A 25655-nucleotide genomic window follows, 5' to 3' on the forward strand; every position below is an offset into this window, starting at 1 on the left:
GAACCTCTTCCACCCCAGCCCCCGCAGCCCTGTTAAGAGCTCACCCGGTGATTACCCCCTTGGATCCAAGCCTCCAGCAGCCCGACCTGAGAATAATCTCCTTTCTACCCGCTCTGGGAGCCGGAATGAGACACATCGGTCGTTTGGCAAGAGGTTCAGAATTGCTTCCCCCCGAATTTTCCCCCCAAAGCAACCCAACCGGCGCTTGATAAGCTCCCCGCTGCTCCCCGACGATAAGGCCCGGAAAGCTTTCGCCTGTCAAGGCTGGAAGAGCCCCGAGGCCTTTTGGTTTGAGCGCGAGCAGCTACTGCAAGCCAGAGCCCCTGACAAGGAACCCCTCTTGCCCGACTCTACCATTTGCCCAGGTGCTAATAGCAGTGAAGAAAGGTCGAACAACACCACAGCCCCGGTCTCTCCTGCCAGCGAGGACACACTTCCTGGCCCCGTCACCCGGCGGCTCCACCGCATCTCCATCCAGCCTCCTGTTCCCGATACTTGGTGTGGAGAAGACGAGACCGTCTCTGAAATGGATCCTCCTCGGACTTCCCGTCTCCTTGACCCGGCCATGGCAGCCATCACAAAACACAAGGCCGAGGCGATTCGCCTGGCAAAGGAGCAAGCTGCCGCCGTGCAGGAGATGTGCCGGCGTGCGAAAAGCGAGGCTCCTCCCTATGAGTTTGAAGAGCTAATCGGCAAGGGCGCCTATGGTCGTGTGTACAAGGGTCATCAACTCCCTTCTCAGAAGCTGGTGGCGATCAAGGTCATGGATATCGACTCGATCGATTATAGGTCTGTTCGCGATTTCCGCGATGAGTCTATCAAGGATTTCATCCATGAGACCAAGGTCATGAAACAGGTCAAAGATGCCGGTGCGAAGAACATCAACGAGATCATCGAGGCAATTTCGATCCATTCCCAGCTGTGGTTGGTTTGCGAGTACTGCCCTGGGGGCAGTGTCAGAACTCTGGTAGATTTTCTCTCCTCTCTGTTGTAGTATGAAGTCATGCTGACCTTGCGGTAGATGCGTGCAACTGGTGATAAGCTGGACGAAAAGTTCATCATCCCCATTGCTCGAGAGCTTGCGGAAGGGCTACGTGCCATCCATGCTGCCGGGATTATTCACCGAGACGTCAAAGGTATGGTCGGTCGGCTTACCTCTCTGGTTTCGGAGTTCCAAAAGAAGGACATGCTGATATAAAATGGCAGCTGCGAATATTCTTATTCACGAAGAAGGACGACTGCAAATTTGCGACTTTGGCGTTGCCGGTATTCTACAAACACAGCTGGATAAGCGATCTACCTGGATCGGCACACCACACTGGATGCCTCCGGAGATGTTCGCGACCAGAGGCGAGGCTCATCAATACGGCAGTGAGGTAAATGATTGCGTGGCCACTCTTGCCTTTCAGACTTCCTGCGGCTTACATAGGTTAGATTGATGTGTGGGCGTATGGATGCACGCTCTTCGAGTTTGCCACCGGCAACCCCCCAAATTCTGGTCTGCGAGAGCGCATGCAGATTGGACGACAACTCAATCGTAGTACCCCGAAGCTAGATGGTGATCGGTACAGTGAAAGTCTCCGGGACCTCGTTGGATTCGCCTTGGAGTCCGATCCGGCCACGCGACCCACGATGGGAGACATCCTATCACACTCGTACATCCAAGATTCAGAGGAAGAGTACCCCATATCCTCTGTGAGCGAACTCGTCCGCATCTACTACCAGTGGTCACAGCGTGGTGGCCAGCGGATCTCTCTCTTCCACCCTGGCGGAGCGGCAGCAGCTGAGTTCCCGGGAGTCGAAGAAACCGTCAACGAAGATTGGAACTTCAGCACCACTGACGGGTTCGAAAGGCGATTTTCCGTCATAGATCTGGATCAGCTTGCTGCCGAGCTGGCCGAGCTGGAGGAGCAGATGGGACCCGTGCGGCCCAACCCCGAACGCAACACGCCGGAAGAATTGCTCTTTTCCGGCGCGGTGGACCTGACTCCCGTCGAGCAGGCCAACTTTGACGAACGGGTCCGGCGCGGCGCGGCCGCGATGGAGGGCCTGTTTAACGAGGACATGCCGAGCTACAAGTATGAGACAAAGAACGACTTTGTCCCTATCGAGCCGAAGCCGTCCTACTCGGACCTGCCGCTCCGCACCGAGACCGACCGGTCGTCCGTCACGTCAACGTTTATTGATATCGACATCGGCTCCTTTGATTCGTCCCACTATGCTGCGGGAAGCGCCTCTGCCCACCCGTTTCAACTCGCGGACGCAGACACCATTCGGGCTAACCGATCGAGTGGTCGAACACAGCGAAATTCTTCGTCCGGCAGCCGCTCCCGCTCCTCCAGCAGAGATGCCGCCAGCGTCAACCTGGAACCGGAGCTGGAGGAGGCGTACCAGCCGCCCAGCGGCCCTCGCCCGCCCACGATGGATTGGAAATTCCCTACGTTTATGGTGCCGGCCGAGGAAGATTCCGCTTCAGAAAACGCCCAAGCAAGGGAGGAAGAAGAAGAAGAAGCGCGAGCCCCAGATCAAGTAGACCCCACCGACAAACGGGCTACGATGGAATGGACATTCCCTGTGATGACCGCATCGGCTGATGAGCCCGAGACAGGGGAGGAGAATGAGAACAACAATGCCTCGGAAAGCCTGCACGAAGACACTCTTCGGGCACCCCTGACCTCGCTGCAGCAGCCGTTGACGGCTCGACACCGTGACAGTATCGGCGAGCCCGGCGACTCGCGCCCATCCACGGCAGCATCCAACGTCTCCAGCAGCGCGTCCGACACAGACTACGACCCCTTCCGGTTCGACCGGCCAGCGACGCCACCCGGCGGGTCGTCAGAACAACACGGTCATTTCTTCGATAATGCATTTCCGGAGATGATGGAATCATCGGGATACGCCGATTTCGAGCCGTCTTCCGTCCTGGACGGGCCTGGCCCGGACGAGGAGGACAGCAATCCCGTCTGGCAGCACAACCGGATGATTTCCGACCCGTCCATCCCGCCGCATGAGGCCTCATCGTCGTTCCCCACCGTGCTCCCGTCCAAGGGGCTGGGCGATCATCTCCACCCCGCGCGCGAGTCGGTCATCCCCGCGCCACTGGCGACTGCCCGACGCCGCGGCGCCGGACCGGTTCGATTCCCGGACCTGGTGCCGCCCAGCATTGAAAGCCTGGCCCACGACGCGGACGACCAGGTGGTCACCGCCGAGCTGGACCGGCTGTTGGGAGACTTTCTGGATGCATTGTCTGCTACGGGGGAGGCATTGTCGCGCTTCAATATTGACAGAGCAGAGTAGTAACACCCCCCCCCCCACCCCCTAAAAGGAAGTCAACAGATGGAGAGACTGAGTGAGGAGAGGGAACTGTCAGCGTAATAGGATATCAGCAGGATAGTTTGAAAATAGCCTAAAAAATCGTTGAATACAGACACCATACTTCATCTCACTGATATAACAACACGCTGTAAAAGTCCATTCAGGGATACCAACGTCAACAGTTAATATTTCTTCAACCCCTGTATTCTCTCCACGAAGCTACCCTCGAGACGAGCACATGGATTTGCTCTTTATGTCTGGGCTTGCAAAGTGATACACCAGGTATAAATGCAAAATCGAGACATTGTAGAGCTCTTGCTGAGATCTCTCAGATGGCAAATACTGCAATCACCCCAAGCTACATGCTCTCACAGATATCCTTTATACCTGAGGTATCTAAGGTATCTATTAGTGAGTCTCCAAGATCCTCTCGATTGTGGTCTTTGTTTACTTTCCTCGACGCGCCAGGTGACCATTTGGGAAAAAAAAAATTTTTATTTCATTCTCTTGTTTACATCCAGACTCAGCTCTCCCCAGTCCCTAAGGTTCAAGATGTCGACATCAGACCGGAGGATTCCAATTGCGATGACGCCCTCGCGGATCGTGGCTCGTGGCATAGCATCCGAGCAATGGAAGCGGATGCTGGAGGGAGTCAAAGTGCTCTATCTCCAGCGACAGTACAAGCAGTGTGCTGCCAGGGCGACGGACTTGCTCAAGTCTGCAAAGGAACCTGTAAGCATGTCGTGTTCTGTCTCATGTGTTCTCTCTCTCTCTGTGTGTGTCTGACAGACCAGGTCCATCCAGTGTACAAAACATACCTGTGCTTCTACAGCGCCATCTCGTACGAAATCCTCGGTCGAGCAGCCCACAAGTATTCGAGCAACAAGCTGCCTCTGCTTCGCCTGGCGCAGGACTATTTCCTTTCCTGCAGCTCGGTCTTGCCATCTGCGATCCCTGTGCTGGAAGCGGCTGACGACTCAGACAGTCCCCCCTCCTCCTCGACGGATGCGTCTTCCTTGTCGTGTTTCTCCGCCTCGGTCTCTGGGTCTGGGTCTTCTTCCTCGGACGGCTCGACAGAGCAGCTGGTCAACGATCTCACGCGGATCATCGAGCGATCCCTCAGCTGCACCATGGACGACCCGTTTGTCTCGCCCCAAAAGATGCATCCCAGCCGGACGGTCGTCATCCCCGTGGATCCCGAGAGAAAAGCCCTGCAGCCGTCTCCGCTGAAGATCAGAAAGTCGACCAACAGTCTCCGCCGTGTCGCGCAGCTGGCCGTGGCGACGACCTCTCCTGCGCCGCTGGCACCCATTTCTGCCTCGCGTCTGAACGTCGGGGGTTCTCGAGCTCGTCGCCCTCCGCCTCTTCCTATCAAAATCGTGCCGTGCAGTACTCCACAGAAAACACAGTCGGTGGCTGCTAGTACCAGTGAGCATACACCTGAGCAGACGAAGAGTGTCCAACTGTACAACAGCTGCATCGAGTCGCTGCGCGGGCAGGTCACCGCGAGCATCGCGTCGGTGCAGAGACTCATCGGCGAGACGGACGAGCTGCAGCGCCTCCGCCGGATGGCCACGCCCAACCGGTCGACTTCCTTCTGGAGCTTCAGTCCGATCAAAGACGAGGCGAGCCGGGAGGAGGTCAAACCTCTGCCCTGTGGCCAGGAGACGATGGAGCAGCGGATCGCTCGTCTGCGGGCAGAAGAATGGCAGACGGTGGGATTGAGGTCGCGGCAGCGCGCGTGGAAGGGGGCGGAGTACTACAAGGCGTTCTGTAGCATGGTTTTGGATGAGCTGTACCTGGAGTAGTTGGGTCATAGTCCTATTTCAATAAGTTCTAATTGTTCTTGAGTATTAACTATACACGTAGTACTTGGATTTATCTCTGGAGCTTCAAGTTCTTCTGTCTCCCTGCTCCATCAACGCATCCAGTCAAACCATTAACTACTGTACTAATTCCAGATTGAAGACTAGACTTATCTCCTAATTCTATAATCTACTCTGAATATGTATCCAGGCTGGACAGGCTGACTGTGGCTGTGCTCAGCCGCGAGGTATCATTCTCTTGATCCCCTCCAAAGAGTACAACCCAACAGCCAATTCCTCCAGATCTATTTATTCTGACCCACGCGGCATCGATCTCGGTTCGTCTTGATAAAGTGTCCTTAGCTTGCGCTCCCTGTTCGCTGATCTCTGTTCAGTGTTTCATACTAACTCCCCCCTGATCCAGTACCCCTCCACGAGGGTCCGCGTTTTGTCTGACGATCCGACACAGACTCGCTAGACCAGCCTCGCGTGCTCTTGGCCGGATAAACCCATCTCGCTTGACTCGTATTTGCCATTGAATCCATTTCTCATTGTGTCTCTCCTGAATCTCCCTCTCCAAGAGTTCCTTCGAAGCTCTCGCGTCTCGTTATTCCTCCCTCTGTCTTCCCCCCCCTCCTCGCTGCGGGGCTCTCTCAGCTGTCTTTTATCCACTCTACCAACTCCAACCAACACCACCACCAACACAACCATTAACACACCCGCCCCAGGACGTGACGGGAGGTCCTCCAACCGGTGCCATGAGTTGTGAGTCTGCGAATTTCCTTCTTCGTCTGTTTGTGGTAGTTTTTTATGATCGCCCGTCTCCGCCTCGGCCAATGCCTCGACTGTGACGCGCTGCCGCTGTTCGGTTCGTCCTGCAGGGAAAGAGAGAGAGAGAGAGAGCCATGTCGCTGGCAGCCCTTGTGCTGCTCCTCCTGGGCAGCAGTGCCCGTATGCTAGAGGCGGTTGTTCTGTTTCTTTCCTCTGGTGTGAAGCGATGCTTGTTCTTGGTTTTTATTTCTTGCTTGCAATACTAATGTCTGTCGGAATAGTCACGACGATGTTCAACAAGCTGTCGGGTCAGCCCGAGAGCTACGAGAAGAAGTACGGCCCCTTGAAAGATCAAAAATAGAAAATGAAAAGAAAAAAAACCCTATATGGTGTGATGTGTGCTCATGGGTCTTGTAGAGCACTGTACAAATTCGGCAGGACGCTGGGCGCTGGCACATACGGGATCGTGCGTGAGGCTGAAAGCAGCTCCGGCAAGGTCGCGATCAAGATTATCCTCAAGAAGAATGTTCGCGGTCATGAGGATATGGTCTACGATGAGCTGGAGCTGTTGCAGGCGCTGAATCACCCCAATATTGTCCACTTTGTCGACTGGTTCGAATCAAAGGTATATATATATATATATATAATCATATGAGGGCATCTATCTCTAGATTCGCATTGGGCAAGCTGCTGACGATAGCAGGACAAATTCTACATTGTTACGCAACTAGCCACCGGTGGGGAGCTGTTTGACCGCATCTGCGACTATGGCAAGTTCACGGAGAAGGATGCTTCGCAAACAATCCGCCAGGTGCTCGAAGCCGTCAACTACCTCCACGAGAGGAATATCGTTCACCGAGGTGGGTTTCCATGGTTTACCATCGGTGGAATAGCGCTGACGGATTGCCAGATTTAAAACCCGAGAATCTTCTGTACTTGACGCGTGCTGCCGATTCCCCGCTGGTCCTCGCTGATTTCGGTATCGCCAAGATGCTCGAAACTCCGACCGAGGTCCTGACGAGCATGGCGGGCTCGTTCGGGTACGCCGCTCCCGAAGTGATGATGAAACAGGGCCACGGCAAGGCCGTCGACATGTGGTCGCTCGGCGTCATCACCTACACCCTGCTCTGCGGCTACTCCCCCTTCCGGTCGGAGAACCTGTCGGACCTGATCGAGGAGTGCCGTGCCGGCCGCATCATCTTCCATGAACGCTATTGGCGCGACGTCTCCCAGGACGCCAAGGACTTCATCATCTCCCTGCTGCAGCCCGACCCGGCAAAGCGCCCCACCTCCGAGGAAGCCCTCAAGCAAGTCTGGCTGACCGGTGAGACGGCCAGCGACCGCGATCTGCTGCCGGAGATCAAGGCCTACATTGCTCGCTCCCGCCTTCGCCGCGGTATCGAGATCGTCAAGCTCGCCAACCGCATCGAGGCCCTCAAGATGCAGGAGGAGGACGAAGAAGACATCCCCAGCCCCGTCGAGGTGGCGGCGGCCAATGGCGGTGCCGCTGCCGCCTCCCTGTTACCCAAGGCAGGCGAGCAGAGCGACAAGGCCGCTGCTGCATCGACTGACGAGGCTCCGGTCACGACCAAGAAGCGCAGCCTGAGCAAGGTCGCCCGCGGTGCCATCTTCCGCGAGGTCGTGCTGGCCAAGGTCCGCGAGATGAAGGACAACGAAGAGCTGGAGAAGGTGGAACGCGAAGCTCGCGAAAAGGCTGCTCATTCCTAGTTCTCTATCCTCTGATCCTCCTTTTTGTCTTCCTTTTTTCTTCCTTTTCTCTTTCCTCCCCCGGCCGCTACCCTTACTGCCTATGGATATTGTTGGATGATTCCCCTCTTCGAACCAGACTGGTGGCCGCTGGACCTGTCCGCTCTAGTGGACTGTTGTTTTTTTCTTTTCTTCCCCATTTTCTATTCTATTGTTCTTTAGCTGGTCATTTTCTTTTTCTGTTGTCTATAACCTAGCTCAAATTTAGATCCTTCACTTCCAGCTGATGGCAGTGAAGGTCTTTACATAGAACCCTTTCCAATAAAGAATTTCCTTAATATAGAGATATCACTCCTTAAGATCACCTGCTGCTAAGACTCTACACTTTTCTCTTGTCAAATCTCAGTGATAAGACTAATGGCTTGTAGTCATAATAATGAGCCTGGGCAGTGGCGGGTGACCAGGTCAGGTCTGTCTTAGTACTAGTAGTAATTTATCCAGGCAGTCATCCTTGATTTAATTACTTTCCATCCTATCTGCTCTATTTCTTTCCCTATTTCCCTCTCTACTCGAGGTGAATATCATACTGCTCTGCTTCGCGTCGGCCTTTGGCTCCGCTAGTCACAACGTCATTCCACTGAGCGCGACTCCACGTTTCATCGCAGTCAGCCCATCGAGGTGCACACTCTCCCCGCTGCTGCTCTCCCGGAGACAGACACTCAAATCAGTCCAATCTTTGATCCTTTTACAGCGGTATCTGGCAGGTGGATTTTGGCAGGTGGTCATCTACTCCTTCAGAAAAGATGTTTGCAGGCAAACGGTTAGGCAAGGTACACCCCGCACTTTCACATTCATGTTCACGTTCATATAATTCTGTCGATGCTAATACCACTTAAGGAGCTGTTGAAGGTAGATAGAGATGTACTAGAAATCTTCTACACATTACACTAACAAGTCAGATGAAAGAACACCTCCCCCCCGGAATCGCAATCGCCAAATCGGAGAATCTCGAGGAATGGCAGATGGACATCCAAGTCCTGGACGACAACCCACTGTACCGCGGCCAGACGTACCGGTTGAAATTCACCTTTGGATCGAAATACCCTATTGGTAATAACACACATATTGTAACAAATTTATATATATAAAAAAAAGAGAAACCTGTTGACAGCTGTTAGAACCCCCCGAAGTCCAGTTCATCCAGTCCGCCGCTCCCGACCCCCGCCCGATCCCCATCCACCCACACATCTACAGCAACGGGATCATCTGTCTCGATCTGCTCAGTTCCGCGGGATGGTCGCCCGTCCAGACGGTCGAGAGCGTCTGCATGAGCATCCAGAGCATGTTGACTGCCAACTCGCGCGACGAGAGACCCCCGGGCGACGCTGACTTTGTCTCGTATAATCGGCGGAGACCGCGGGATATCAACTTCTTCTACGATGACGATAATGTGTGAAAACAGCCAACACTTTGATTTATTCCTTTTTTTTTTCTCATTGCGTGGCGTTGGCGAGGGGCGGTTAGCTCGTGGTCCTTCAAGGCATCTATCTATCTATCTATCTAGATAGTGATTCTAGATTTGTACTTTTGTTAGCAGTTACGTGGAAGAATCTACGACACTAAAGTTACAGTTTTTACCTCTGATCCTTGTCTTGCCTTATACAATACTATTGAGAAGAAGAAAAAAAAAAAGCTCGAACGAATGAAAAACATAAGAAAACGCCATTATCAGGGTAAAATGTTACAGCCAGCCGCTGCGCTGCTCATAGTACACACACGGAAGCTCTCTATTTTCTTCCCCCTCCGTCTCTGCGTTTTGACTGATCTAAGTGAAACAAGTTTGGGTTCAGCAGCCGAGCCGTCCATCTGTACAGTGTTTTACCGGTCGACTTCACCGAACACGAGATCCATGGTACCTTGAAATCGTCAGTACGAACACCACTTAGAATAAGGAGAAAGGGGAAACTATATATAGACTCACCAATGATGGCGACGGCATCAGCCAGCAAGTGGCCGCGAGCAATTTGGTCAAAGCCGCCAAGGTGGGCAAACCCAGGAGCACGGATCTTGCAACGATACGGCCGCTCGCTGCCATCGCTGACAAGGAACACAGCCATCTCGCCCTTGGGCGCCTCGATGGCGGAGTAGGTCTCACCAGGAGGCACGGTGTAGCCCTTGGTGAAGAGCAGGAAATGGTGGATCAGCGCCTCCATGTTCTCCTTCATCGCCGCACGGGGCGGGGGCATGATCTTGTAGTCCTCCACGCGGACGGGGCCGGCGGGCATCTTGTTCAAGCACTGGTGGATGATACGGAGAGACTGGCGGAACTCCTCCATCCGGCAGAGGTAGCGGTCGTAGCAGTCGCCGTTGACACCGACGGGGACGTCAAACTCGACCTGGTCATACGCGTCGTACGGCTGGGACTTGCGGATATCCCAAGGCACACCGGATCCACGCAGCATCACACCGCTGAAACTCATGTTCAGGGCCTCCGCGGCGCTGACGACACCCACACCCTGGGTTCTGGCCTTCCAGATCCGGTTGTCCGTCAACAACTCCTCGGTCTCGTCGATACGGTCGCCGAACTGGGTGGCCCATTGGTAGATATCATCGAGAAGACCGAGAGGAATATCCTGGGACACACCGCCAGGACGAACATAGGCGGCGTGAAGACGGGCACCGGAAACGCGCTCATAGAATTCCTAATTTTCAAACGAGAGGAAACATTAGCGTTGCCTTTTGTAGAGGTCAGGTCCAAATTTGCGGCAGTGTACATACCATGAGCTTCTCACGCTCCTCGAAACCCCACAGGAAAGGAGTCAAAGCACCAACGTCCATAGCGTGCGACAGAATAGACATGAGATGGTTGAGGATACGAGTGATCTCGCCGAACAGTGTACGGATGAACTTGGCTCTGTCGGGAATTTCAATGTTGAGCAGCTTCTCGACCGCCAGCGAATAACATTGCTCATTGGTCATCATGGAGACATAGTCCAATCGATCAAAGTAAGGCAACGCCTGCATGTAGGTCTTGTACTCGATCAACTTCTCCGTTCCACGGTGCAGCAGACCAACGTGCGGGTCGGCACGGATGATCTCTTCGCCATTGAGCTCCAGAATTAACCGAAGCACACCGTGGGCGGCAGGATGCTGGGGTCCAAAGTTGACAGTGTAGTGGCGGATCTTGCGGTTGACGCCCTCGACCTCAGACTCGAGGGCAGCAGCCTCTTCGGGGACCTCGGGAGCTCCCTTGTTGGCCAGGTGCGCAAACGTCGGGTCGGTGGGCACCAGCCGGGTGGCCTGGTAGCTAGTCGGCTCGGCCGCGCGACGAGAAAGCGAGGTAGCTATCGAGCGAGTTCGGGGGAGTGTCGTGTTTCTCGACAGAGTGGAGGGGCGGAGGCAGAGCCTTTTGGGCGCATTGCCCACCAGCCGAGTGAAAGAGGCAGCCATTCCAGATAGCTCAGGAGGCAACGACAGGGGATTAGAACTAACTGTCCTCGGTCCGCTCGCACTCAATGGGAAGCAGGACTGTTGCGACGCCCGGTTGTCCTTGTTGACGGCGGTTTGACGTTCGGCAGGAATAGGATCAATTTGGTCGCGCCACGTGACCGAGAGCTGCTGGTCGGTGGTCATCAGGCCGCTTCTGGTTGGTCTCAAAGGCATTTATAAGCGGCAGCGCTAGATAATGCGCTAACCTGTGTACAGTCTAGTCACACTATTCCACAACCAATTAGAGGGCTATACTCGTTGTGGATCCAGATCTAAAGCATAGTTTTAGATACCTGCTCTTTCCGCCCTGGATGCAAAAAATACTGCCATTCCAAGAAATTATCAATCCGAAGATTTCATATTTCATATTGCACGTCTTCCACATATCATATAACAGCAGCAGCCATGGCGCCTCTCATTCCCTCGCAAGAAGAACTGGAACGGCGGAGGGTACGATCAACAGTCCCATGTTCAAGGGAAATTTTTCACTCTTTTGCTAACGAACTAATACAGATCGTGGGGATCAACGCCGAGACGGTGACGAATATGTCCTCTACGGATTTTCCTGGCCATTGGCCTGGTGAAGACCATGCTTGGGATTTGAACAAGTTTCGCGATGTACGTTGGATCTAAAAAATCTAGTTTTATGACTGTCTCTCATCATGACGATGAACAGGGTTTCCAGGTTGAATTCCATCGCAACGACCGGTTCGAGGCGGCTTTCTCACTGATCGGCCTCGATGCTGCCATTGCCAATGCTTTCCGTCGGATCATGATGGCAGAGATCCCAACTCTTGCCATAGAATACGTCTTCGTTCATAACAACACCTCGGTCATCCAGGACGAGGTTTTGGCTGCTCGACTCGGCCTCATCCCGCTCAAGGGTTCTGTGGAGGGTATCAACTGGATGCGCTGGTTCAAGAAGCCAACGGAGGATGATCCGGAAGGCGGAAGCAGTCCCGCAGACTATAATACTATTGTGTTGCACTTGAGCGTCGAGTGCACGAAGAACCCGAATGCTGCGCCGGGTGAACAGGATCCTCGCAAACTCTACCACAACGCTCACGTCTACGCGCGGGACATTGCCTTCAATGCCGTTGGTCGCCAGGAGCAGTACTTCGTCGATGACGAGGCTATCCAACCGGTGAACCCGGATATCCTTGTCGCAAAGCTGCGGCCTGATCAGAAGATCGAGATCGAGATGCACTGCATCAAGGGTATCGGGGCCGACCACGCAAAATTCTCCCCCGTCGCCACCGCGAGCTATCGGCTCATGCCAGATATCAAGATCCTCCGCCCTATCCTCGGTGACGATGCCAAGAAGTTTGCCAAGTGCTTCCCCAAGGGTGTCATTGGCCTCGAGAAGGTCACGTCGCAGGAGGCCGCTCAGAAGGGCAGTGGCTACGAGGGCCACGCGGGAGACATCAAAGCCGTGGTGCGCGATGCGTTTAACGACACGGTCAGCCGGGAATGTCTGAGACACGAGGAATTCGAGGGTAAGGTCAAACTGGGCCGTATTAGGGATCACTTCATCTTCAACGTGGAGAGCACGGGTCAGTTTGAGAGCGATGTTCTGTTCCTTGAGAGCGTCAAGCTTCTCAAGCTGAAGTGCGCAAGATGGAAGAGGGGCCTGACCGACCTTATGCGGTAATCGTCGACGTATCTTCCCCTTGCATTGCGTTGCCTCAAAAAATGCATTTTCCTGGCGTTGGATTCCCTCTTTTGTTTTTTTTTTTTTTTCTTTTTGGCTGTTTTGTACAGTAATGAAAAAAAGTTGGTGAAAGATTTCCTTCTTTACGATGCTGGAGTCTGGAAGCAAGTGAGATCTTGATAGACTTGAGAAATGCAGATATATATTACTTTCGTCAAGCTACCGCCCTATCACTCTAACCCATTAGTACATCTACCTATTTATTAAACACTAGCCGGAACCTGAAATCGATAATATATGCCGGGTCGCTGACGGCAATTTCCTGCCCGTCTTCGATCAGGTCTCTTAGCTTTAGCTTTAGGTTTGATCTTGTCTGTTCCTCCAGCTGCGGAGGGAATCGCTGGTATAATGTCTTCTCCTCTGTGCGCATGCTGGGTTTTTTCAACTGTGCTTCCGCCCGTTCTCCCAGGCTCTCAATAAAAGCCTCCAGCGTGGAGTCGGGATCCACAGACAACGTTCGTGCGAGGTTTCCGCATACAGGACAGTCAGGTTTCTTCTCTGCCTCGAAGGTATACGTGTAGACTCCTTCCTCCCCGGCGTACATCATGTAGTTCTCTAAGTAAGGATTGCAGGATGTGACGATCTTCAAGGCTTCCGAAGTCGTGGCGGCGGCGATAACAGCATTAGTAGATGCAATAGCGGGAATGATGTTCTTCACCACTCCCTGTGTCATCTGGAAAGTAACGCCATGGATGTGGAATTTCTTGGCTCGCTCCAGAGCCTGTTGATAAATCCATGAGGTATGGTCCATATTATCGCTGTCAAAAGGCTCGTCCTTGCGATGTTCTTGCCAAGCAATCTGATGCGCCCACTCAATGCAGTGTTGAGGTTGTCGCGGAATGGTGGCAATGGTGCATAACGGTACGGCCGGCCGTGGGGCATGCATGTCAAGTTGGCACTCGATACATGATGATAGAGTAGGAAGAATGACACGTGCTTGGCCTTTGAACCCTGATATAAATGTGAGCTAACGACCATTCTTACTGCAGCGAATGATGTCCTGTTTACCTTCGGTACCACCGTCGATCAAAGGCTTCAGGCTCTCAGGATCCTCCGGGTCAACCATGCCGATCAGGGTTGAGTTGATCCAACGGCGTGCTTCGATACTGTCCAGACCACAGACAACGATCTTGAACTGCATATAATAATCTTCGTCTTTGTCTTGGATCTTGCCCACATATGGAGTGATTTTGACTCCCTTGACTCTCTTTTCTACAAATGCAGCAGCAACCTCCGCCTTCGGCTTGCCAATGTCTGCTTGCCTGAAAAGAAATTGCCGATTTAGATTTGATATATCGATGGTGTCTGCATCCAGTCAGCTACATCGCTCGCCGATAGACGGAAAATGAGAAAAAAACAGACCCATGTCAATAACATGAATGTCCTTGAACCCAGACAGAGCAAGATTCTTCAAGATCTCGCATCCTAGGCCGCCAGCTCCGCTAGTCATGGTAAGTGTTTATTCAGATATAGCACGATTATTCGGAGCATACATGACTCTGTGCTATCTGTTAGTTGATATAAACAAGCTCGAACGTTATCGTATACTAACAAGATCTTTGATGATTCAAGCGCGGTGATGGTTTCTGGTCCCGGAACCCAGTCTTCATCGCTAAAGGGCCCTGGTGTGCTCAGAACCCCGTAGAGGTGTTTCCTGTGCTGTAATCAGCCTTGTTGACCATATGTTGACAGAAGAGGCCTTTACCAGCGAACAGAAGAATCCACAGTTGCCGTGCTCATAGTTGCTGTACTCTTCGTTCAAAAACACCTATGATATATGTAGAGAAAGACGCAAGAAACACAAAGGCGTCGAAGACTGCTTCACCGGCTCTCAGCCTATGCTTGCTGATAAAGCGGGGGGTAAGCCGTCACAGAGGAATTCCCAGCGAAAGAGTTCCGAGGCTACAACAAGAATTTTTCAATAGCCCTGTCTCAATATTCCTCCGATTATTGATCCCGAGAGACGGCGTTTCGTCAAGGCCTGCTCGATGTCTGTGAAGGTTGTTGCAGGAGGTCTTGAAGATGGTTCGTTGCAATGCAGCAACAAATGCTCAAGGCACCACTCGCACGTGACCTGGACCTCCATACAATTTGCACCTTCCATCACATCGACAGTCTTCTCTCTCCAGATTGCCCAAGTCGACTGTGACAAAATGGAAGGACTTTTAAGTGCCGTGAAAACGACCAGGAATGGCACCGGCAGTTCTTTGGAGACTGCAGATGTGCTAATCGCTCCTTCAGCGCAGGTTGAACAAGGCAAAGCTCATCAGCCCACTCACTCGGCATCCCCAGATTATATACTTGGCGTGCTAAGATCGAATCCAGATTATGAGCAAATAATTGAAGTTCTTTTGACGCTTGATCCTAGCAGGAAGGATAAAGATGCCAAGGATTTTGACATCCGAATTCCCAGTCCCAAGGCTGCTCAGATCTTCCAAGCTATGGTCAGCACGACAATACCTACGCACTGGGAGCGTCTAAATGATAGCACTAGGGGGAAAAGGTCTCCCGAAAGCAAAGCAAAGGCTGCTCTGTTACGATGTCTCTGCAGTGTTCCTGGTATCAGTTCGTTGTTGACCCAGCTGCGCTTGCTTTGTGCCGAATATCAAGGAGAAAACCGAGAATCAAAAGAGTCTGGAAAAGCTATAGTGATTCGAGACATCTTATCAGTTCTTTCGCATCTGCTCAAACCAGAAGATTTGATTATTCGCTTATTTACAGACCTTGGTTCAATATTCACCAATGAGGCTCAGAAACAGACTGCTTGGAGGGAGTTCGTTTCTCTTATTGCGGCTAGCAAAGTGCTCTCCACCTCGGCAGAGGTCCTCGCCTTACTCAAGGAACAAGATGACTCAAATCCTTCGTCTTGGCTAGGCGAGGGCTCTCGCTATGCTGTTTGGTTAGGTGATAATATTCGAGGGTTTGCTTCGAAAATCGATATGACATCTGAAACAGGCTGGAAATCTATTGCCTTTCTTATGAGCCGAGCGATGAGCCTTGGATACACTGGTAATTTGCAACGAGCAGCCATTTTCCTAAGAGATTACTAAATTTCTTCTCAGACCAATTGGTTAAAGGAATCTATCTTGGTCTCCTGATCGAGATGCCGCTATCGAACCGGTTTAATATGTTTTTGAATGGCCTCCGTCCTAGTGATCAACTGGGCGTGTTGATGTCGATCTTTCGCGATTTAGAAAAGAAGTATTTTGCTGAAGAGCTTTCTGGACAAGAGATAGACATAACCAGCTCAGAATACATCAACGGTATCGCCACTCTATGCGCAACTGTCCTTGAGAACCGATCTTATCTCGAAGCTCAAGTCATTGAGTTGCTAGCAAAGGGCCAAAGTTCTTATATCCAAACTCTCGGGCTTCGCCGATCTTTACTGACCAACTTTGCCAAACGAGAAGGCAAGCTCTCTTCTTGAACCTTTTCCCTCGTCAATATCAGCTAATGATCCCACTTCGAGCAGACTCTCTGAGAAATATCGTCAACAAATCTTTTGGGAATTTTGGCGATAAGCTCTACATGAAGCATACGCCAACCCTTATTCAGAATGGTTTGTTATGCCACCTATTCTAAGAAGAAAAGCTAATTTCGGAACAGCAAATGCACAGGCGCTGCTTCTAGCTACAGGCTACCTCCACAGACTCAATCCTTCCGCAGTGGTAGAAATTGGCCGCTCAAGCCTGTTCCTCAGCTCCATCTCAAATCGATTAGCAGCCTCATCGGCACGGTCCCGGTTCTTGGGGATGGTAGTCGGGATGGCAATTTCTCGATTGATTGAAGAGCCGGGGAAAGCTATGAGGTTTGATCTCGAGGAGATGGAGAGCGACAGCGCGAATAGATATTTGAGTCTCACTACCACTAATGACCAATTGGGCTCAGTGGAATGTCTCAAGACAGAAATATCAGCAATTCCCAAGAGACGAATGCCTCCAAAGGTTTCCTTTTCCAAGACTACTGGAGTTTCTCGGGCACAAAGCGGTGCTTCGTCTAAGATTATCTCAATAGAGGAAATTGTTGACTCGGATGTGGATGGAGATGAAGATGAGTTGATGCCTTACGAGAAGCCCGATGATGACCCTTCGGACTCCGATGACGATCCAACTTTAGTACAACGCATCAAACCGACAGCTCCAGTGTAAGACTACATGTGTTCCGGTATGGGGTTAGCTTTGACTAACTGGCATTACAGATATATCCGTGATTTGATTGTATATCTTCGAGATTCCGAAAACATCGAACGATATGATCTTGCCCTTAGGACAGCGCCATCGCTCATCCGCCGTAAGACGGGGTTCGGTACCGAGCTCGTTGAGCATACAAACGAGCTCGCTCTAGTACTCGTGAGTTTGCAGGATGTATCGAAATCCTCCAAGTTCCATGAGTACCGCTTACAGAGCATGATGGCTTTGATTGTTTCGCAACCCTCCAAAATGGGTCGCTGGTTTTCCGCTATGTTCTTCGATGGGGATATATCCCAGGCACAGCGCTCGGCTATTCTCACGGCCCTTGGTCTGAGTGCTCGTGAACTCGGCGGCAACGGTGAGGAAGACGCGCAGACACTGGGGCTTCCGACTCTTCCAGATTCCTCTTTCCCATCAAAGAAGTTACCAGCAAATCTCGAAAGGCTGTACCTCACGGATGAGTCTCCAGTATCCAGTCTGGCAAGGCAGCTTTCCCAAGCATCATTGCAACCGCTGGCGGCCAATGCCGCAGATACGCTTTCTGGTCCCAACGCTCTTAAAGTGCGAACATTCTCCTCGCGCATGGACGTCGAGAAGAAACGCCAACAGCGGGATGTTCAGAGGCAAAAGTCGACCATTAAAGATTTATATCCAGTCTTGAGCGAAAGCTTCTTCTACCCGTTGAAGGGTCGGTTCGAATTGATGATGTTGCAATTTTCATCGTATGGCATCCTTCTCAATTCTGCTTTTAAAACACCTACTAACTAATTCTTTCCTTTTTGGCAATTCTCTAGATCAACCGCACCATCTTACAATCCCTTCTTGAGCCCTTCCTTGCTCACACTTTTCCTACAGACACTCTCTCTGATTCTCTCGACACTCGGTCCCAACACCCCTACGCTTCCCACCCTGACGAGTGAGACTCTAAGCCTCCTCCTCTCACTACACACAAGCCCGATATCCAGCGACCCAGTCGTCCTTGCCGCGCTGCTATCCCTATTCCTGAACCTAATCGATCTCAATGTCAGCTCGGGCACATCTGGCGAAGAGCGCCTGGTGACCGAGTTCGCCGCAGAGATAATCGAGCTGCGCGAGTGGGCCGGTGAGATTTTCGACCGGATGCCGGCTATCAAAGGCGCAGACCCGGCGAGCGATCCGCAGGCTCGGGTGCGCACATTGGCTGCGGGGGTGATGGTGAAGCTGGGAGAAGTCATGGAGCGGTACCAGGGGCGGTTGATGGGTGTTCAGGCCGGGTTTTCATATTAATTGATTCTCTTACTGATTAAAAAAAGAGATACAAGATTCTAACAGAGGCAGTAGATACTGTGGTATTAGAAGTAGGTTAATTAAGAGGCAACAATGGTAAGATAGGATTATATGATCTTATAGAAATTATGCCGCTATCTTCGCAAATGACCCCTTCTGAATCGCCGCCTCCATCATGCGATCTCCATTGATCATACTAGTGGTGCAGAGAACTATCCTGCGCCGCCCCGCCTCCTGTTGCGCAATGAAGCGCATAGCCGCAATCTCCGTAAAGGTGATGCCGCCCAGGAAGAAGACGTAGACGGTCTTGGCTGTGTGGTTACCGCTGATGGTTTGCCGGGCGCGGACGGCCTTGTCGTCGCCCTTCTGTACAAGGCTGAAGGTCGCACCGCGGGCGCTCTTCACCACATCCTCGAAGCCGAGCCACCCGGGCGACGCGGTGCTGGCTTGGGTGGAAGACGCTTGGGTTGCCGTGGCGCTACCGCCGCCTCGGAGCAGGGAGAGAATGTATGGTTTCTGCAGAACGCACTGGATGAGACGGACGCTGAGCGGCGCAAAGCCGCTGTAGACGTACGCGATGTCTTCCGGGTCCTTCTCGCTGACTTCCTCGATGACAAGCTGGAGGTTCTTGCGGAGGAAGCTGTAGTTGGTCTTAGTCCCCGTCTGGGCACCGCCGGTAGAAAGCAACATGGCCGTGGCAGAGGAGCGGGGCTGGAGGAGTTCCATCTTCTCCAATGCGTTGAAGGTGAGAATGTGTTGGTGTCCGTAGGCTTGGATCACCTGTTTCTTGAAATGCTCGAGGTCGCGCGGACGAAGGCCCCCGCTCATGCATGACTCCAGGCAGAGAAGACGAAGGATGTTCTTCAAGGGAATGTCGCGAGCAATGAGCTCTTCAATTGCATCATGCTGGTAGGTTGGATCCGCACCCGCAGCGTTATTCTGTTGCACCTCGAGAAGTTTTCGGAAGATATCAGAGCGGGTCTGTCGCATGATTTCTTCTGCAAGATTTGTGTGAATGCGGAGACTCTGGTGTTCAAGCTGGAAGGCTGGCAATTTATTCACAAATTCTCGCAGCTCCGTCGTCGTTTTCGCTGTATGGCGGCTTTCGTAGTCGCTTTCCAGACGACGTGCCACCTTGTTGAGGATATCGCCGACGATAGCAAAATTTGCATCCCGCAGTTGATTGAAGAGTTGGTCTGACGAGTCCAGTTGGATCTTCCGCTTTAATCCTTGCTTGGGAGTCGGCTGAGGAGGGGCTTTAGAGGATGACCCTTGATTTTGCGGCGCAGCCGCTGCCCCAACAATAGAGGTATCGATGTCTGCCTGGTTGTGCCTAATGCCTACCATTTCATCAATCAGTCCTTCGTACGTAAGTTGCGTGAGGAGCACAGAGCCAAAGTCAACCTCGCGGTCGATGATGATCAAGCTCTCGGTGTCCGCACTAGGGAGCAGGCCTCGAAACGGCAGATCAGTCAGGCCAGAGCGCTCTTCGGCATCTAGTTCCTTCCTCATGCGTAAAAGGAGATCTGCCAAGCGCCGTGCATTGTCGCCTTTGCCTATAATTCGAGGGAAATAGCCGTATCTCTGTTGGATATCCATGAGGGCCTTGGCGGCGAGGAAAATGCAGCCAGGATCTTTGTGCTGATGAGGATTAGACGGAGGTTTCGCAAATCAATGAAGAGTTCTTACCAAATACAGATCACTGAAGGAATCTTCCAGCTCTAATGACAACACATCGTCCTCCAGGGGCATGAAATACAAAGGGAGTTCAGCGATGTTGACGTCGCCAATGATGCCTTCTTCCTCGAGAATCTTATCACTTACGAGGGTCCTCCTTGGAACCCACAGGACGGAGAATTCATGTTCAACGTTGCCATTGTGCTGTAGACGTTTGATTTGTTCTATATAGGACAACAGTGTCAGCTCATTCTGATGGCATTCAATCAGACGGATTCAAGAGAGAAAGCCTTGAGTATGAGCTCCCATAGATATCATGAGATACCTTGGGTAGGTTTTTGTTTTTTTTCATCTAGGGAGCTTAACTGATTACGTAGAGAAGGAAAGATTCTGCGTAATCTACTGAGGTTTCGGAGTGTTGTGTCCCGTCCGACACGGCAGAATAACATTGCGTGTATTACATGTTGAGCGACAGCAGGGAGAAAAATGAGCTCCATATGACATACCTGCCACTCTCCGCACCATGTGCGGCTTCTCGCCGTGCACCAGGAAGATGATATTGCGCTGGGTCGAGTCGACATTGGCATTTTCGAGCAGAAAGACCCGGTCTACACCATACTCCTGCAGCACGGAAAACTTGACAAACAGCCCGATCGGACCGGCCAGATCCTGACTGATGACCAGATTCTTCTTACCGCGCACCTGCACCGGTTGTTCAGCTCACGACTCATTCCCAGGTCACAACAGACAACAGACACCGCAGGAGCCTTACTCACGCCTTCAAGCAACGCCAAAAGATCCCTGCGCGCCTTGTCTCGGAAATACTCCGCATCGGAACCTGAAATCGGCGCCATTGCAAGTCAGGAAGCGACCCTGTTGCCGTCGCCAGACAGCAGACGTCTCGTCTCGCCAGAGCAAGAGCGTCGCGTTGGATCATGTCGTCCGTTTAGCGGGAAGGCGGGGCGCACGTGACAGCGAGTCTTGGCCTGATGTGGCTTAGCCCGACACAGCCCCTGGGCCAGGTAAAGGTACTGTCATCGCTCGTCATTTTGCCGCCCTGTGCACCGCCGTTTGCGGGCGTCTGGGCGGTATGCGTATTACGCGTATTACGCCGCCTTTTGACTCCGCCATCCCAAGAATAGTTGAGACAGACGTGAGAATATCTCCGCCTGGAGCTCCCCTGACCGTCCCACTCTTCTCGTCTCTGTCTCCTGATTCTACATTGTTCTTGTTCTTGTTCTTCTTCTTCTTGTTTTAATTCTTCTAAGAAATCTCAGAGTCTTCCGATACATCTCATAATGGGCCTCTTCAAGAAGTCGGGCGACGGAGACGACGATTCCAGCAGGCGGGCGCTGTTTGGATCGCGGTCCAAGGACAAAAGCCCGGCGGCGGCTGCCAACCCGTACGCTCAGTCGGCGGCGCCTGTTGATCCCTATACAAAAGCCAAGGTCAATGCTGGCGTTGCTCCTGCTCCCCCCGGATACAACCAGCCTGGCCCTGGAGGCGCGCCCGCGGCAGGAGGCAACAACGGAGGATACCCGGCAGAGAAGAAGGGCGGGGGCTACGGGCCCAACACATATGGCAATCAGGTTGGATACGGGAGTGATCGGTTCGGATATAATAACACGGCTCCTGCTCCGGCGTCTCGCTACGGCCCTGGTGGCTATGGCGGACTGGGCAACAATGACCCCAACGACCCCGCTGCGGGCGATGCCAACCGAGACGCCTTGTTCGGTGGAGCTCGCGACCGACACCAACAACGACAGCCGAACGCGGGCGGTGCCGCTCCGCCGCCGTACACGGAGGGGGCGAATGCGTATAGCGGTGGCAGCAACGAATACAGCACCGCCGTATACCAGGAGAGGCAGCTGACAGCGGAGGAGGAAGAGGAAGAAGAGGTGGCGGCGATCAAGCAGGAGATGCGGTTCATCAAGCAGGGTGATGTTGCGTCGACCCGCAATGCGCTGCGGGCGGCGGCACAGGCCGAGGAGCTCAGCCGGGAGACCCTAGCCCGTCTAGGGGCGCAGGGTGAGCGGATCCACGACGCGGAGAGGAGCCTGGACGTGGCGGCGCTGGAGAACCGGATTGCACAGGAGAAGGCCCGGGAGCTGAAGACGCTCAACAAGAGCATGTTCGCGGTGCACGTGTCGAACCCGTTCACGAGCGCCCAGCGGCGCAGAGACCGCGACGAGCGCACGCTCAACACCCATCGCGAGGAGCGGGAGTTGCGGGACGGCACCCGGACGGAGGCCTTTCGGACCAACCAGCGCATGGAGCGAACTTTCCGCGATCTGGACCGAGAGGCGGCCAAAGCCCCTCCACGGACCAAGAACAGCCTGACGGAGCGGGCCAAGTATCAGTTCGAGGCCGACAGCGAAGACGAGGCAATGGAGGACGAGATCGACCAGAACCTAGACCTGCTGCACGGCGCGGCGGGTCGACTGAATGGGCTCGCTCGGGCGACTGCTCGCGAGCTGGACGAGCAGAACCGCCACTTGGGACGTATCACGGGGAAGGTGAGTTTACTTTTTGTTCCTTTTCATATAAATACCCGATGCTGATCAACTCTTTTCTTTTTTTCAAGAGCGATTTTGTCGACGACCAGATTGCCATGAACCGGGCCAAGCTGGACCGTATCCACTAAACCACTCGCCCGCGTTCTTGCTCTCGAATGGATCTCTGCCTGGCGCGTTGGATCTGATCTTGCAACTGGACATTGGCGTTAGCTTCATTGGTTATAGCAAATTCTACCATAATAGTATAAAGTGGAAATATCTTCCCTGCTGTACAGTCTCTACGGAGTCGACAAGTCGAGTGCTACTACCCGGCATCATAGATCAGCTGGTGGCATTAAAGGAATAGCCAGTACTATTTCTATTTTCAGTAGTAATAATATAAGAAAGAATATACTCTTGTTTTTAGACAGATGATGCATCACCTTCCGCCCAGTATCACCCCATTCCCATTCCAATGGCATTCTATTCCCGATCTTGTTTCCTATTGGAACCTACAAATGAACTACTAGAATGATATCATCCTGCAACGTCTTAGTAGTCAGGTATCTCCTGTCGAACGTGGAGAGATATACGATGAATCAGAGATGCCTTTGAAGCGTAATATCTAGATGACATGCTACATGGGCCATTTTTATATTCAAAGACGTATCCTATGCCAAGGCGTTGATTAAAAGACTGCCATTTGACTGTAAGTAAGCTTTATATTGGCCTGATTTGCTTGAATCTATTCATATTCTGAAGGATAACCGCCTGAGCAGTCAATATAACAGGTGGTGGCGTTGGCATCGGCAGTTGTTGATATCCTATCTGCCGATTGATATCTAAGACGTCTATGTTGTAAGAGTACTGGGGGCATATTCACTATTCGGAGAAAGAAAGGTCAGGGATACGGTAGTGGATGGGATGAACTTGAAACTATCTGGCAACGTAGGAGAAGATGCTCTAATGATGGATGCAGTTGATGCGAGAGAATCTCATTCTGGAACCACATTGAAGACAGAGAGATATATAGGAAGGAGGGAGTACGCTAGATCAGAGCCATATTTAGTGAATCAAAGATTCTTTCTTCTAGTGACTGTGTGGAAAAGAAAAGTGAAAGTTCCATGGACCAAGAATAATAATAAAATAGACAACCATGGGTAAATTTAGTCTAGGCAGCTACGACTGTTCACTCTCTTGTCATTTCCCACATCACTTTGTCTAGTCTACAGCACTACTATCTCTATCTACTGTATACCAAAATGCCATCAGACTCTAGCTACAGTCTAACAACCAGCTCAACTGAACGTCAGTCAACAGAATATGACTGGCTTGATGCCACGATATCCACCAGCCAGCTGTCAGTATCCGACGTGGAGAGCATCTTCCAACTGAAACGGGTGACGAGGAGAAAACCATGGAGACTGTCCAAACAGGACTGTTTGAATCTTCCAGCCCAGCTCTGTAAGAGAACTGCACTGTCGATGCTATTTGCAAGCGTTCACTAACTGACAAGACGAGAAATTACAGAATATTCCCGTCGTCCTGGGCCAACCCGAGCCCAGCAAAGCAAGCTGCCGGCTTCGACTCGACGCGATCATAATAGACTGTCTGGGATCCGAACAGGAGGCTGCTTCTACCGCTCAGGGGGAGAAGATGAAGCTAGTTCTAGATCAGCATCTCTCCGAAGAGGTGATCTTCCAGAACAAGCTGGTGAAGCTACACGCCACGGCCGATTACTCGGTGGCCTCTGACGAGTCTTATCTGGACACGCATCTTGTTCTCGTCCGAGCAGCCACTAAAGGGTCGATCTCGAACTGCCTTGCTTATATGGGTATGTCTATAGGTGTCTACCTGATATAAGAATACTGACGAACAGCAATGGTTCATAAACACCACAAGCAGAAAAAGAGAGACGCCGTCGTCTACGGCTGTTGCTCTGATAGCCACAGCTTTGAATTCCTCTGCATCGACAATAAGGCTAGGGTATGTCTTTTGTCTGTTAGCTACTGAGTATACTCATACTTTATACTATATAGGTCTCCTCATGGACGTTCAGATGGGATGCAGTGTACAATCAGCATGCTGTCTACTCTCGACTCCGGCTCCTGGTTCGCAATTCGGGGAGATGTCAGCCAAGGAGAGGGTTCTTCAAAAGATTGCTATGCCTAGTAGACTAGATTAAAGCTTAGGATCTTAATATATTATGATTGAAGCTAAGCTCGAAAGCATCGTAGCCCATGTCTCAATTAGACGTTCTAGATCAATATCAGATCACTCAACATGAAACAAGTCCGATATCCGTTATTAATTGAGATTAGATTTGAAATTAGTGACTAGGCTGAAAATCATGACCACCTTATTTTTCATAATTCCTATCTTATTTCTAGTTACTATTTTCTTTCTCATAATTACCATCAAGTCTTACTCTGTAGGTACTCTACATTCCAGCCTGGAATGTGGATAACCCGAACACGAATGAATGGCGTGGTCACACCATTCTATCATGCTATAGGTTCAAGTCACCTAGGTAGCTATTATGAATTACTCTGTGGTCACTCTGTAGTTACTCTGTACTGTGACGTTCTCTGGAATGCCATGTGTTTGACATTGTTTCACTTCTCTCCATCCCTTGACGGGGATCCCTTGCAGGCACTGCCCTGTGGAGTCTGGTTTTGTAGTCTCAGAATTTCGAGTAAGGATGAGAAGAATACGAGGCATCATATGAGCGGGACAGTTTAGTAGCTACCTAGCTAATATTTAGTAGTAGTAGCTAATACTAAGTAAGTATTTAGTACCAAGGAGGAGCACGTATGTTGGTTTGTACATTATTAGATAGGGGCTGTAATCTGCCTCTCCTAACAACCAGGGTATCACAGACATTCTTGACAGACCACGAGATGGAAAACAGAAAAGAAAAACAAGACCAAGAATAGATCAGTGACAAAAGTAGACAGAGAATCATTGATCTGGAATTAGGATCGAAAATCAAATAGGAGAAGACAGAAATAGAGAACCCAAGATAAAAAAAAAAAAGGAGAATCGGAGAAGGGGGGGAAAAAATCTAACGAGTGCACCAGACCTCTATGTCATGACATGAAAGTAAAAGTAAAAATAGAAATCACCAGCTCTTTTCCGGACGTCCTGCTCCTAATAAACCGGTGGGTATCAATTAAAAGCCCAAAACGAGATAGAAAAAAAAAAAAGGAATGAATGAGAAACGGAACTG

The 25655-nt window shown here is 51.7% G+C and overlaps 11 protein-coding genes across 11 annotated transcripts; 8 read left to right on the top strand and 3 right to left on the bottom strand.

Moving 5' to 3' along the window:
* Nucleotides 1–526: 526 nt before the first annotated feature.
* Nucleotides 527–3297, top strand: ASPZODRAFT_64892 (hypothetical protein; the record flags this gene model as incomplete). Its single annotated transcript, XM_022729267.1, has 4 exons — nt 527–967; nt 1022–1136; nt 1207–1376; nt 1435–3297. 4 exons carry the CDS (start codon nt 527–529, stop codon nt 3295–3297), a joined length of 2589 nt encoding a protein of 862 aa, XP_022581748.1.
* Nucleotides 3298–3647: 350 nt separating this feature from the next.
* ASPZODRAFT_166461 (hypothetical protein) lies at nt 3648–5123 on the top strand (the record flags this gene model as incomplete). Its single annotated transcript, XM_022726761.1, has 3 exons — nt 3648–3716; nt 3837–4047; nt 4105–5123. The coding sequence occupies 3 exons, from the start codon at nt 3648–3650 to the stop codon at nt 5121–5123; spliced, it is 1299 nt and encodes a 432-aa protein (XP_022581749.1).
* A 674-nt stretch (nt 5124–5797) lies between these two features.
* On the top strand, nt 5798–7717 carry ASPZODRAFT_132212 (hypothetical protein). Its single transcript, XM_022722963.1, has 5 exons — nt 5798–5885; nt 6173–6224; nt 6309–6516; nt 6595–6751; nt 6802–7717. The coding sequence occupies exons 1-5, from the start codon at nt 5879–5881 to the stop codon at nt 7617–7619; spliced, it is 1242 nt and encodes a 413-aa protein (XP_022581750.1). The 5' UTR covers nt 5798–5878; the 3' UTR covers nt 7620–7717.
* Nucleotides 7718–8302: 585 nt separating this feature from the next.
* ASPZODRAFT_96114 (hypothetical protein) lies at nt 8303–9054 on the top strand (the record flags this gene model as incomplete). The annotated part of the gene is made up of 2 exons (XM_022730522.1): nt 8303–8708; nt 8777–9054. Exons 1-2 carry the CDS (start codon nt 8558–8560, stop codon nt 9052–9054), a joined length of 429 nt encoding a protein of 142 aa, XP_022581751.1. The 5' UTR covers nt 8303–8557.
* A 219-nt stretch (nt 9055–9273) lies between these two features.
* Nucleotides 9274–11127, bottom strand: ASPZODRAFT_132214 (hypothetical protein). The gene is made up of 3 exons (XM_022722964.1): nt 10377–11127; nt 9580–10300; nt 9274–9514 (listed from the first exon to the last, which is right to left on the bottom strand). Exons 1-3 carry the CDS (start codon nt 11046–11048, stop codon nt 9477–9479), a joined length of 1431 nt encoding a protein of 476 aa, XP_022581752.1. The 5' UTR covers nt 11049–11127; the 3' UTR covers nt 9274–9476.
* A 309-nt stretch (nt 11128–11436) lies between these two features.
* On the top strand, nt 11437–12835 carry ASPZODRAFT_96121 (hypothetical protein). Its single transcript, XM_022730523.1, has 3 exons — nt 11437–11537; nt 11601–11705; nt 11764–12835. Exons 1-3 carry the CDS (start codon nt 11493–11495, stop codon nt 12736–12738), a joined length of 1125 nt encoding a protein of 374 aa, XP_022581753.1. The 5' UTR covers nt 11437–11492; the 3' UTR covers nt 12739–12835.
* A 159-nt stretch (nt 12836–12994) lies between these two features.
* On the bottom strand, nt 12995–14538 carry ASPZODRAFT_15924 (hypothetical protein; the record flags this gene model as incomplete). Its single annotated transcript, XM_022726389.1, has 6 exons — nt 12995–13749; nt 13807–14103; nt 14161–14240; nt 14292–14297; nt 14351–14452; nt 14504–14538. The coding sequence occupies 6 exons, from the start codon at nt 14536–14538 to the stop codon at nt 12995–12997; spliced, it is 1275 nt and encodes a 424-aa protein (XP_022581754.1).
* A 413-nt stretch (nt 14539–14951) lies between these two features.
* On the top strand, nt 14952–18254 carry ASPZODRAFT_159174 (hypothetical protein; the record flags this gene model as incomplete). Its single annotated transcript, XM_022726384.1, has 6 exons — nt 14952–15807; nt 15861–16208; nt 16271–16357; nt 16405–16942; nt 16997–17710; nt 17783–18254. 6 exons carry the CDS (start codon nt 14952–14954, stop codon nt 18252–18254), a joined length of 3015 nt encoding a protein of 1004 aa, XP_022581755.1.
* A 126-nt stretch (nt 18255–18380) lies between these two features.
* ASPZODRAFT_64793 (hypothetical protein) lies at nt 18381–20785 on the bottom strand (the record flags this gene model as incomplete). Its single annotated transcript, XM_022729261.1, has 4 exons — nt 18381–19895; nt 19944–20155; nt 20438–20633; nt 20708–20785. The coding sequence occupies 4 exons, from the start codon at nt 20783–20785 to the stop codon at nt 18381–18383; spliced, it is 2001 nt and encodes a 666-aa protein (XP_022581756.1).
* Nucleotides 20786–21115: 330 nt separating this feature from the next.
* Nucleotides 21116–22853, top strand: ASPZODRAFT_116398 (hypothetical protein). The gene is made up of 2 exons (XM_022721138.1): nt 21116–22447; nt 22516–22853. The coding sequence occupies exons 1-2, from the start codon at nt 21230–21232 to the stop codon at nt 22573–22575; spliced, it is 1278 nt and encodes a 425-aa protein (XP_022581757.1). The 5' UTR covers nt 21116–21229; the 3' UTR covers nt 22576–22853.
* A 712-nt stretch (nt 22854–23565) lies between these two features.
* On the top strand, nt 23566–24647 carry ASPZODRAFT_1929288 (hypothetical protein). The gene is made up of 3 exons (XM_022727369.1): nt 23566–23890; nt 23943–24260; nt 24306–24647. Exons 1-3 carry the CDS (start codon nt 23689–23691, stop codon nt 24437–24439), a joined length of 654 nt encoding a protein of 217 aa, XP_022581758.1. The 5' UTR covers nt 23566–23688; the 3' UTR covers nt 24440–24647.
* The last annotated feature ends 1008 nt before the right edge of the window (nt 24648–25655 follow it).

Source organism: Penicilliopsis zonata, assembly GCF_001890105.1.
Source record: "Penicilliopsis zonata CBS 506.65 unplaced genomic scaffold ASPZOscaffold_6, whole genome shotgun sequence".
NCBI classification, from domain to species: domain Eukaryota; kingdom Fungi; phylum Ascomycota; class Eurotiomycetes; order Eurotiales; family Aspergillaceae; genus Penicilliopsis; species Penicilliopsis zonata.